General features: G+C 35.4%; 1 protein-coding gene across 2 annotated transcripts in view; it reads right to left on the bottom strand.

Moving 5' to 3' along the window:
• The window catches only part of LOC142607522 (acetolactate synthase small subunit 2, chloroplastic), a 35,468-nt gene extending 28,351 nt beyond the window's left edge, over window positions 1-7,117 (bottom strand). The window contains exons 1-5 of one of the 2 annotated variants that reach the window (XM_075779060.1): window positions 6,847-7,117; window positions 5,442-5,655; window positions 5,104-5,187; window positions 4,695-4,763; window positions 626-709 (exon numbers count right to left, since the gene is read on the bottom strand). In XM_075779060.1, coding sequence (XP_075635175.1) covers window positions 626-709; window positions 4,695-4,763; window positions 5,104-5,187; window positions 5,442-5,655; window positions 6,847-7,070 — 675 coding nt within the window. In that variant the 5' untranslated portion in view covers window positions 7,071-7,117. The remainder of the gene's footprint in view (window positions 1-625; window positions 710-4,694; window positions 4,764-5,103; window positions 5,188-5,441; window positions 5,656-6,846) is intronic. The other variant, XM_075779061.1, reaches the window with a different exon arrangement.
• Between the last annotated feature and the right edge of the window lie 6,402 nt (window positions 7,118-13,519).

Below are 13,519 nucleotides of genomic sequence, written 5' to 3'. Positions count from 1 at the left end.
TTTTAAACTATTTTCTCCACAATTACAAACTTTTGCAATGTGCATACAATAAGAAACATCAAACGTGTGAAAGATCTCTCTCTGTCTCTCTCTCTCTCTCTCTCTCTCACATACAAATAAAAGTACTCAAAAATGCATCAAGGATTTGAGTTTACTAGTCCTATGAGTAATAAACACGGAATCTCGTTTTACAATCCTTTCACATTCAAACAATGTAGCATAATGATAGTTAATTCTCAGAGGTTGTCACCTATTCCAATACCACTGAAAGTGGCTTCTCTGATTGGACAATTGTTGTGGACAACTTATCAAGTATTAACAGTAAAAACATGCAAGCCAGAAACTTATCTGGCCTAATTATTTGGCTCTCCAAAATCAATTTGTTCATTGCATGATATGTATACAACCTTTACAGCTTGATTTAACTGACTATTTTCTTCATCTCGATCTCAAGCGCCCCCATCCTATCAAAGATCACTTTCTGCAGTATTCTGGTCTATAAGTAACTAAATAAGCAAAGTCCACTCCTCTACAGTTCGAAATTAAATTCATTTTTATCGTTCAAGGAAAAAAAAACCCTTAAAACTAATAGGCATACATACACTCAAAAACATGCACATCTTACCTTTCCAGTTCTCGCAAGTTCTTTGATTCCAAATTTGCTTAAATTTCGTTGAACGGCAACTATCTTACCAGGGTCTCCAGTGACCTGAGATTCCATGTGGAACTCACTTTTAACATCATAAGACAAGAAAATAATCTGATCCACAAAATTCAAATGTAAAGTTTGCATTGATTCCATTGAAGGTAAAAGCTTTCACAAAAAGGTTTGATAAAAGGTCCAACACCTATAGATGAAGCTGGGAATTGAAGCATCTTATGCACTAAAGATCGGTAAAGAAAGCATTTTCTGTATGAGTATGGATATACATTGAGGGTACGTTTGAATACCACTTATTTTGCTGAAAATTGAAAACACTGTAACCAAATAATTCTTAAATATGTGAATAATGCTGTGGGACCCATTGTTAATGAAAGTTTTGTGAAAAAAGAGGTTTGTGGGTCCCGTACACAGTGCACAAGACCCACTGACAAACAACATAGCGCTTCTCAATAAAAATAAAAAAATAAAAAAATAAAGAATAAAGAAAAGGAAAACGCAGAAACGTGAAACGCTGGACGCATCATCCTTATCCAAACATAGTTTGAATTTCAGTCATCTACATGTATAAAAATGATAAATTAAAAACAAACAAATCAAAAAAATTCATGATTTGGATACCTTTGTTTTAGGTAAAAGAACCTTATCTCTCAACCTAAGGTCATAAATGCCAAATCAGCACTAGATTTTTTAAGAGAAAAGTTTATAGTTTATCTCTACATCCAAAATTTGATGGGAATTCAGGGCACATCATCCAAATAGTTTTAAAAAGAAAAGTAACTTGACAACATGTGAACAGCATAACTACTTTAAATATAAGTAGAAAAGTTTTGTGTGGTTTCAACAATAATTAGATAAATTCCATTTTATATAAACACATAGTAAAAAAACTATCAGAAAAAGAAAAGCAAATGACATGGAAAGGGTGCTGCCTAGAGCATGCATCCAATCAAAAAATATCCGCAAAATATGCCCTTTAATAACATGGGCAGAACATTCAATTCCATCAAAGACCCATTTGTTTCTTTCATACCTCAAATTATGGCATTACGCACAAGGGCAAGGCTTGCAACACCTTGGCTCCTCTGTGGCACTGAAATCAACCCTGTCAATGTTCCAATAGTTCAATCACTGATTTCGGCATCACCCAAGCCAACCCAAACAAAGTGAAGACAGATGACCCAATATTTGTTGCCATTGAGCAATGGAGAAGCAAATGACCAATAGATTCCCCACTACATTTACACGTATAGCACCAATCAACTACTAAAATGTGTCACTTATGAAGGTTATCAACAGTTTGAATTCTCCCAAGGGCCGCATTCCACACACAAAATTCCTCCTTTCATGGAACCTAGCCATCTTGATGCTCTTCCAAGAGAAAAATAAGCATGTAGGACCCCTAAAAGCACTATAGAATGATCTCCTCAAACACTCCTTTCTTTGATGGCAACCATACCGCTTGATCTGCCTCAAACACTCCTTTCTTTGATGGCAACCATACTGCTTGATCTTGACAGAATGAGGCAGGCAAATTATCATATAGCAACTCAATAAAAATATCAGCATATTTTAACTCCCAATCTTGAAAATGCCAGATGAACTGAAGATTACAATGTTGTCCCTTTCCCTCTGACAGGCCAGGTAGATATGAAGACACTAAAGCCTCCTTGACCACCACTAAGTCAAATAGGTCTAGGAACAAATCCTTATGGGAGAAGCACCGCACCAAATGTTGGTCCAAAACCTCGCCCTACACCCATCTCAAACTTCAAACCATAAGAAATTAGAAAGATTACCATCCCGTAAGCATACCTTCCACAAGCTAACCCCATGCGAACTCCGAAAGCATACCCTTCCACCAAATTAAATTTTTAGTATCACCAATACCTCCCCATAAGAAATCCCTTTGCATCTCCAACTTATTGACCGCATGAGAAGACAATGTAAAGAGTGACATAAAATAGGTAGGAATGGAAGATATTTGGACTTCCCTATAACAATGAAGATGGGAAATTGCTCTTCGTTTCCAAACTATGAATTTGTTTCAAAACACTATAAACGCCCTCAAGTTATAAATTCTCCAAGTAATAAGAAGTTGAGAACAGTTCTCCTCACTCTATAAAATAGCTTCTTGAAATGAGAGAACTTCAATACAAAGTGACTCTTTCTCTTCTCATTTGATACGGAACAACTTTTACCAACCCTCAAAACAACTATTGTTCAATCAAGCTCTGGGACATTGGCACTTCTTTTTAATGAAAAATTTATTAACAGTAAGAGACACCATGTATAGAAATGACAAAATCAAGACAAAGTACAAGAGTCTAGAAACTTTACAAGATTGGAACTTGGATGGCCTAGTAAATAGTCATCCAACCATACAAAAAGGAGCTTAATCTCTGTCATAGATTGTTCAAGGCCTTCAAAGGCTCATTTATTACACTTGCACCAAATGGCCCACATAAGACACAAAGGGACAACCTTCCAACTATGGCCACTCTGATACTTTGAAAACCACCCCATCCAACATGCCAACAAATCAACCCAGAACAACATGACCCAGTGCACTCCACATAAACACAAGAAACCATAACACCCATTCTATTCAAAGTGCAGCAATATATGATCCTCTACAATCTCTCTGTTAGGGGGGCCATAATTTGACTCCCTACAACCACTCTAAAAACAAGCCCGTGTGATGTGATGTCTATGGGCATAAAAGATTTGAGTGTGTCTTCCTCATTACCAATTGGTTTTAAAGTGGAATAGCACAGCTCAAGGTCCAACAAATAGTATCAGAGCCATGGTCATGGGTTCGAGTCACGGGAGTGTCATTGTGAGGGAGAGATTGTGGGGGGACCACAATTTGACTCCCTACAACCACTCTAAAAACAGGCCCACATGGTATGATGTTGAAGACCATAAAAGATTTAAGTGTGTCTTCCTCATCACCAATTGGTTTTGAGGTGGAATGACACAACTCGCAATCCGACACTCTCCACCTTTCTTACACGATAACACCAATCTACCACAATAACCTCTCACCTTCTAGGATTATCTAAGGTAACAATTTTTCCCAACAAAATAGAAGTTGTGCTAGGGGAGGCATGCGAGGCCCTTCACTACAGCCATACCTACTTATTGATAAAATTCAATTTCTAAAAATTGCCATTTCTTGGGGACATCTTTAATGGTTTCTTTTCATAGTTAAAAGGGTGGGAGGGGAGAGAGGAGGAGGATATTCCTCTCTCGCTCCCTTGATAGCTAGAGAAGAGATGGTTTTAGAAAATATAAAGAAAGCAGTACATTAGAAGCCTCAAGAGGTAGCACAATTGATTGGAGACCGTGCCTCATAAAGTGGAGGTCCCTAGTTCAAATCTCCCCTTCCCCCCTCCCCTTGAGGTGAAAACTTACTTAAAGGTTGTACTAAATGCACAAAACTCTCACTTTTACGAGGTCGGAGAGAGGTCATGGTAAAACTCTCACTTTTACGAAGTCGGAGAGAGGTCATGGTAGGCAACCTTACCGGGATTTTTTTTTTTTTTTTTGAGAGACTGATTCCCAAAAATCAAACCCGCTACCTATCGCTTTTGTGGTAGAAACTTGTTTTCGCACCCCAACCTTTGGGCCAAAAACTTACATATAAAAAATAAAAATAAAAAGGTACATGAGACTATCTTGTGGTAAGCGATCTTGGCTTCTTTTCAAAGTTTGGGCTAATTTCATTATTATTGATGATGGGAAGTTTCACACAGTTATGACCATGAATGTCTCTTCACACTAGAGTTATACCATATTGAAAAATAACAATGACAGTAACAAAAAATAAATAAATAAAATTTCATTATTCATAACAATAATACTATGTTAACATGTGTCCCAAATTATTCTCTTTACTTTTTCTATTTGTGAATTCATTCTATTATATTACAAATATTTTTCTCCATATCAAAAAATCGCATAGATAGCTAAGCAACCTAACTGAAACAAACTAGAGAATAGAAAAAGCTATGGATTTCACAAAACTCACCTCAATGGTCAGAGAATCTTCTGAGATATCCACAATCTTTGCTCTAAAGATGTCTACTAACCACATGATCTGGAGATTTAAGATAAAGAAGAAGATTAGGTGCTTCAATGCATTAAAATGAAATGAAAGCCACTGGAATCCATAGTATTCCATCCAAGTGGCAATATCTCAGACCAATGGTTGAATGCTTTAAATTCAATTTTTTTTATTTAACAAATTCATCAAAAATTTAAATAAAGGGTGCAAGAGGGTCTCCAAAAGTTACAAACAACCTAAAATTAAAGATGTCAAAAAAAAAAAAACTGTGTATATTGTCTAAAGCAATCATCCAATCATACAAAGATCTTACAAACATGGACCAAAGGAATTTAAAGGGATCTCAACACTATTAAATAATCCAAATCATTACCTCAGGACGGGTACTTGGATCTGCATTAAGTTTTACAAGCATCAGCTCACGTTCTACTTGTGGCTCCCTTGAGATATCTTCAACCTGGTAGATCAAATATTACTCAAGAAGTGAAGCACAGAACAAAATCTAGGGAACATCCACTGAGCCACTACAAAAAATTAGTACTAGAGGAGTTAATGCAATGGAAAGAAATAAATGCCTTGAAGCTCCTATTTTCTGCTGAACTACCCCGAAATAATATTAAAAATACATAAATAAAACTTCAGCAATGTTGCAAACAACACAGGAAAGCTTGATTCCTATAGAATATTCAAAAATTACGGGTGAGCCATAACCTTAATGACATTCACAAGCTTGTTCAGCTGTTCAACAACTTGTCGCAAAACCTTTTCAGTTCCGGAGACAACTATGGTAAAGAGAGCCTTGTCCTTGTTTAAGCCAACTGCAAGGGACTCAATGTTGTAACCCCTCCGAGCAAAAACCCCAGCAATTCGATTTATTATTCCACTCTCATCCCCAACAAACACTGAGATTGTATGACGTTTCACCCTAAAATGAATCAACATAACACATTACAACCAAATAAAACATAGTAGATATGCATATCAGAATGGGAAAGAAAAGAGGTTCACAAGTAGGCCTTGACATCATTAAAATTCTTTCAAAATATTGCAATCTCTAAAAGGAAGGAAAACTACCTATCAATTAGTTATCAACAAAAAGATAAAAGAAACCAAAAGCTTTATTGGCATGTTCATGCTTATATCCATATCAACCTTAAAAGAATTTTTCAATACCCAATCATCGCTTCTCTTTGGTTGGAATCTATATAGCCAAACTAAAATTAATAAATGGTTGGATAAATGTTCATTGCCCTTATTCCCTACCTAATAAATGGTTGGATAAACTTCAATTTATCAAAAAACAAAATTGGATACAGCAATTAAAAAAATAAACTTAAAAAGTTAAATTATTTTTAAATATATTACTTATTGATTTCCCAGAGAAAAGAATCCATCTCAGTGTTCTTCCTATACCTAAACCCATTTTATTGGTACATAGCTTCACAAATGCCAAGCAATTTATAACATAAATTGTTCCTAAAGAAGTTATATAAAGTTATAACTAGAAACCCAATGTGTTAATAATCTCCATCATATTAGTATTACTCTTTAAAATTTAATTTCTAAACCAAGATCATGAGAATAAATATCCTTTGTTACAAGGCCATCAAACTACAGAATTCTGGGACCCATTTGGTACATGTATTTACACACATATTTTCAGTTTTTAAACAACATTACAATTATTTTCATTCACTTATTCACTCACATATATTTTCAAAAAAAACTGAAAACTGTTGTTTAAATAAACGTAGCAAACGGCCCCAGATAATTCAAAATACAACCAATCAACCACAAAACTTTTCTACAAAATGGAACTGTTTTATACAACCCAAATTCCAATTAAAAAGAAAAAAGAAGAAAAGAAACCACAGCATTTAATAAATAGAATAGAGCAATGAAACAGTTCCATGCAACCACTAAATCCAACAAATGAATAAAACAAAACCCTTTAAGAGATATAAAAAACCCCAACTGAAAAGCCAACAAATTTGAAGCCAATGTACACATGTATTAATCAATAAAAAGTGAAGCTTCATAGACACATATATTAAATTAAGAAAACCCAGAAAACAACAAGCAATATATATCCAAGAGAGTAGAGTCAGAAACAGACTTAGACAGAGTCAGTGAAGGTGTGGACTCGCTCAAAGACACTGCATTGTCATTGCTAGCAGAAGCAGAAACCCACAGCTTCTTGAACTCAAAGTTCCTCCATTTGGGTGTCCTAAAGTGCCCAAAATCCAAGCTTTTTGAAAACCCATTTCCCCAATCCACTCTTAAACGTGGGTTTGGATTCTGGGTCCGTAAAGATGGCGGGCAAGGTGACACAGCCGCCATGAGAGAGAGTCCTGGCTTTCTGAGGAGGAGAACAGAGAAACACAAACTTTTTAGTTTACTGCTACATTTTATAGCTTTATATCATGGGCTGAGGGGCACCGTAATAAGATATTTTGGATAATTTTTTGTGTAAATTTTTTAATTTTTAACAATTTTTCAGTTTTTGTCCTTTTTTTTTTTAACTCTTTTAGCAATTTTTTTTACAGTTTTTTTTTTCCCTTTTTAAGTTAAATACAAAAGAGGAAACCCACAGTGCTAGTTAACATTTCTCTTATATTATAACCATATATATATATCACATGCTAGATATTCACAGTAGATACTCCACAAACTCTTTTGTCAGTTTCTCGCGCGTGGGTTTTTCTAAGCGTCTCAGAAGTCAGAAACTAGAACCGAGTAAACGGAAAAGTCACCAAAAAATAAAAACATGTGTTAGGCACGAGCTAAGCCAGCTTTTTACCCTCTTTTTTAGTTTTTAAGGGTGAGTTTCCAATCAGATTTATAACTTTTTAAAATTTAAAAAATAAATAAATGAATTTACAAGTATACTTTATTATATTTTCAGCAAAAAAATTAAATAAGTTGTCCACAACATTTTCTTTAGAAATTTATTCTCCCTTTTTTTTTATTTAATAAGTATGAACAAATAATTTTCATACTATCAAGTAAGAGATCTGGCGTAACTAAGGTCTGAATGTCGCTTACATCAAAAATAAATTAGTATCTTGATCTAACAATAAAAAATCACCATTGTAAGAGATATTGATCAAGATATTATGGGGGAGGATAATTTAAAAAGTGAGGGGCCTTTGCTAGATTTAAGGAAGAGTGTTTAAGGAAGAATAATAGCGTGGGAGGTGAACCTATTGTTCCTAAGAATTTTTTTTTTTTTTTTTTTTGATAGAAAAACTAACTTTATTTATGAAGATAAAGAAACGGATACATCATGGATAAGAGCTTGTTCTAAGAAACAAGAACACTGTTCAATCGAAGCAGAAAAATCAGCCAAGCCAAAAGCTTGTTTTGCCAATAAATGAACAGGCCTATTGCCTTGCCGTTTGACACGAGAGAAAGACACTTTCCTAAACTCATTACATTAAACTATCATCCCATATATCAGACTAGACACAGATGATGGAGCATGCGAAACTTGCTTTAGAGCTTGTACAACAATCAATGAGTCCCCTTCTAAAACCAAGTCTCTAATTCCCACCTCCTTAGCAAAGATAATACTAGCTTCAAATGCTTTTACTTCCGATTCAATAATCCCCAATGGAGCATGAAATTTCTTGCTTAAACCTGCAATGAACTTTCCTTCATGGTCTCTAATAATAACACCTGCACCTACAACCTTTTGAGCCGTAAACCTTGCAGCATCCACATTAACTTTATAAAAAGGATAATTTGATGGAGACCAAGTTACTTCCAAATGGGCTGATGGGTATGATGGAGTTTTGTTTGCAGACCAATATTCATCTAGGTAGTTCTTACACCAGTCAACCAACTTCAGACCTGTCTTCCTCGGCTTCCCATGAATCACATCATTCCTATTAGACCATAGAGCCCATGCAATAGTTATGGCTAAACCCACATCTTCCACACTCCAATTTGCATCCAAGATGATATACCATCAAAAATAAAAATAAAAAATAAAAAACTCTTAAAAAGGACCACTGATAAAGACCTAAGAAAAGGTGAATGAGCCAAGTGTCTCTAGCCTTTGAACACTCCCAAAACACATGATTAAGGATTCTACATATATTCCACACTCCTCATAGCTGCTGTCTACCAGAATTTTCCTTGCTACCAAATTAGCCTTAGTTGGCAAGATGTCACGGGCTACTTTCCATGTGAAATGTCTAATCTTGTGAGGGATTTGGCATGACCATAATCTTTTCCAGAATCAGCGCAAGTGACTCCCATCAGAACTAGAGCTAGCTTCTTCATCTTTCTCTATGCCTAAAGCCAATTTATAGGCGCTTCGAATTGAAAACAGACCATTAGAAGTTGCTGCCCACACCTGCTTATCATCTGGCAATCTATTACTTAAAGGAATACTTGCAATCTCTTCAGCTTCAAAAGGAAGGAAAATTCTATTCAACAAATTCAAGTTCTAACACTTCTATTCTGCATCAATCAGATCACATACTCTTGAGTTCAAAGGAAACGAACCTCTAGGCGAAATTATCTTTTGTGTAAAGGAGCTAGGAACCCAATTATCTTCCCAAATCTTAATATTTCTACCATTTCCCACACGCCAACAAAACCCTTTCTGAACAATCTTTTGAGCAGCCATTAAACTTCTCCAAACCAATGATGGTTTTTTCCCTATAGATGCATGGACAAAGTCACATTCTGAAAAATATTTTGCCTTGAAGACTTGATAGACCAGTGAGTTATGACTAATTTGAAGCTGCCAACCCTGTTTTGCTAAGAGTGCCAAATTAAACTGTTTCAATTGTTTAAAACCCATACCTCCACATGCTTTAGGAACACACACTTTATTCCAACTTAACCATGCCATTTTTCTTTCATCGTGTTTTTTCCCCCACCAAAAATTCCTCACCATACTGCCAATTTTTCCTTAATATCATTAAAGGAGAGCCCAAGATAATTCTCATGTTGACGAATGATTTGGGAACCAAATCTTGTTTTAGCCTTATTCAATTGTTGACCTAAAGCCTCTTCATACACTCTGAAAATTCACTGCAATGAGTCACATTCTTCCAAACTGGCTTTACAGAAAATAAGGCTATCATCTGCAAAAAACAGATGTGAAATACAAGGACCACCTCTATGAAGGAAAAATTCTGGTTTTGCATCTCATGCAAAACCCACAGCGGAAGCGACGAACAAGGATCTATTTCATTCATGATTGATAACGTGCACAAAGTAAATTTCAGAATTTAAGAACAAGATAGCGTACCTTGGTGTGGAGAAATTCAAAACAAAGATTAGAAGCACTTGGGAACACTTTTAATCTTCACTCCAATTCCACTTTACGCCCAAGATGTGTGGTCTCTCAATCAGTTTTTCAAAGGGAGAATGAAAGTGTGTCTCACACTCTCTCACACACCGTTTCTTTTTCTTTTCTAATCTCTTATAATAAAAATTCTGTATGTTTCTCCTTTTATAACTAACTAATTATCTAATTGGGTTGGCCTATTGGGCCTTTCCAATTGGGCTTTAGTGTGTGGCTTGGAGTGGGACCAAAAGGGACCAATAAGATACAAGCTCCAATGGGCCTTGGGCTTTTCCGTCAACTCTTGACAAGTCCAAAGTTACCATTAATTATATTTAATACCACTATATAAATATAATTGCACTCTAGGCCTTATTAATAAATTATATCCCAAGACTTTATTAAACACGTAACCCCTTCATAAAATATTCGTAATAACACAAAGTCATAAACGTAGACTGCCACTTTGTAAATTACTACATCTTATCCTTGAGTACCCGGTTTAATTCTTTAAAGTTATTCATTATATATTTATGAAATCCAATTTCATAAATATATACTTTAGTAATTTCTTACTAAAGTGGTTAGGCCTAACTCTCTGAATAACTGAAACCATTAAACTTATCTCAAGGGAATATTTTATATCTCCATCAAGAGACTATGAATTCCATCTTGAGACTATGAATTCCATCTTGAGAATATATGTTCCATCAACACTAAATGTGGCTGCCCAACATACTGAGGTTTTGACCGTTATTTCAGATCTCACTCCTGATATATCAAAACAACCTACACTTCATGATCAGGTCCATTATTCTCTCAGGATTAAGAGTTCATGCAAATAGAAGTCGTGAGATTTATTATTCATTTGACAGTCGTTAGAAGAATAATAAATCTCACAGCGGTCCTGTTCAATATGTTTTAACTCTTAAAACATATCAACATATCAACTAGAAGCTTCCACTTCCATAATCAAGACAAATCATCTTAGTTGACACGTTATAGTCTTCGCAGATGAAATGCCCAATTTCATCACCGACTACGAACTATTAATTCTGAGTTTACAAAGAACTTGTGATTTACATCTTCTGTGACTTTTCACATAAATCACATACAATGCATCTCATGGACTATATGATAATGTCTTATATTCACGTAACCACTATTTTAGATAATAATAAAATAACTTTATCAAATACAATATCATGTCATACATAATGTCATACATAATATCATACATAACATCATACAATAGGATTTAAGGGCACAAATCCTAACACTCTACACACAGCAACTCCCTCCATACTTCCACGTTGTACAAACTGTTTAATAAGAGTAGATAAACCCTCAGCACAAATTAAAAACAACTAAGGAGATAAAGGATCTCCTCGATGAAGGCCCCTAGTTGGAACAATACACCCACATTAAACTCCATTAATACGAACAGAGTAAGTAATTGTAGAATACATTGCATCATGAGACCACGCCACCTTGGGTTAAAACCCAAACATTCCATCATTTTATCAAAAAAAAACCCATTCCACCCAATCATAAGCCTTACTCATATCTAATTTGAGCGCCATCTCACCAAGTTCCCCACTCTCCTTTTGACTAATATGATGCATTGTCTCAAAAGTCACCAACCATTGTCAATAATTAATCTACCTTGGACAAAAGCACTTTGACAATCACTAATGACAGATGGCAAGATTTTTTTAAGTCTATTAGCCAAGATTTTGGAAGCTAGCTTATAAACTACATTACATAGGCTTATGGGTCGATAATCAGTAATACGCAAAGGGTTTTTTTATTTTTGGCACTAAAACAATTTAGGTATCATTAAATTTTGGAGGACAAATACCAAAATTTAAAAAATCCAAAACTGTTTTAGTCACAACATGCCCAACAGTAGGCCAAAAATGCTGGAAAAATAAAAGGGGCATCCCATCTGGCCCAGGAGATTTTAGAGGATACATTTGTTTTAAAGCTTTACATACCTCACTCTCTTGAAAGTCACATGGAAGCTTCTGATTCATGGATGGAGACACTTTAGGTTGAACAACAGATAAAATTTATTCAAAATTCTGCTGGATAGGATGATTAAAATAAATCTGAATAGTAACTGATAGCCACATTCTCCACATCCCTTTGATCTTCAACCCAGTTGTCATTCGAATCCATAAGGCCCTCAATGAAATTTGTTTGAAACCGTGATGATGCCTTGGAGTGAAAATAACTTATGTTATTATCTCCTGATTGAATCCAGCTTAATCTAGACCTCTAATGCCACATTGATTCTGCTTTGTCTCTCCAACAATTCCACTCTATTCTACCTCATAGAAATAATAACCTTAGGCGTAGCACTTTGTAATTCCAACCACTCTAAACATTTTTGAAGTCTATCCAAATTGTTCCCCATATGACCAAACACATTTTTGTTCCATGCATTTAATTTCATAGGGCAATTATCCAAACATTGCATAATAGGAAAAACAGAATCCAAGATTACTCCCTCCTCCCATGCCGACTTGACTATATCCTTACAGCTAGACTCTTTTAACCACATTGCTTCAAACCGAAATTTTTTCCCAAAATACTTGAATTTCTTCTTCTCCTCCAACCGTAGAGAGATAGGATAATGATCTGAGACAGAGGATGTTCTATGTTAAAGCTTTGCTAATGGAAATTTATCAAGCCAATCTACAGAAGCAAAGCCTCTGTCAAACAAATTTAGTGATGATGTTTTTAGTCAGTCTTTTCCATCTCCCAATGATCCACTTGAGCCAAACAATGATCCATCTCAACCAACCACTGATACACCTCAACCAAACACTGATATACTTCAGCCAAGCACTGTTCCACCTCCAAATATAGATTTAGATAAGGAGTGGGTTGAACTAGCTCTAGAGGATGATATTGCAAATATGGATGGTTCTGATGATGAGCAGAGGCTTGGCAACCCATAATTCAATGAGAGGACTGATATGACAAATGTTTAGTTGGTAAAAGGGATAAAATTTCCAAGCTCCAAGGTTTTTAGAAAGCCTTTGAGGGAGTATGTGATTCAACATCACTTTGATATTAAGTGGAAATTGAATGAGAATAAGAAGATTTATGTACATTGTAAGAATAATTGTGGATGTAGGTGTTATGCCTCAATGGTGATTGGAGGGTGCTCATTTGAGATCAAGACACTTAATCCTGAATGTACTTGCCCCTTACTATTTCAAAATGGGCAGGTTACATCAGCATATGTGACAAACAGGTATTTGGAAAATTTTAGTAAAAATCCTAATTAGGAGGTCTCAGGTGTTAAACACCATGTTATATAGTAGATTTTAATTCACTTGAGTCTTAGTCAAGTATAGAGATCAAGAAAGGCAGCTAGGGATTTGATCACTAAGAATGAAGAGTCTTAGTATGACCTACTGAAAGATTATGTAGAAATAATAAGGAGGACAGATGTTGGAAGCAAAGTGATATTACA

The sequence above is a fragment of the Castanea sativa genome, chromosome 8 (genome assembly GCF_040712315.1).
Source record: "Castanea sativa cultivar Marrone di Chiusa Pesio chromosome 8, ASM4071231v1".
In the NCBI taxonomy this organism is placed as follows: domain Eukaryota; kingdom Viridiplantae; phylum Streptophyta; class Magnoliopsida; order Fagales; family Fagaceae; genus Castanea; species Castanea sativa.
This window is presented reverse-complemented; position numbering and strand designations above follow the sequence as displayed.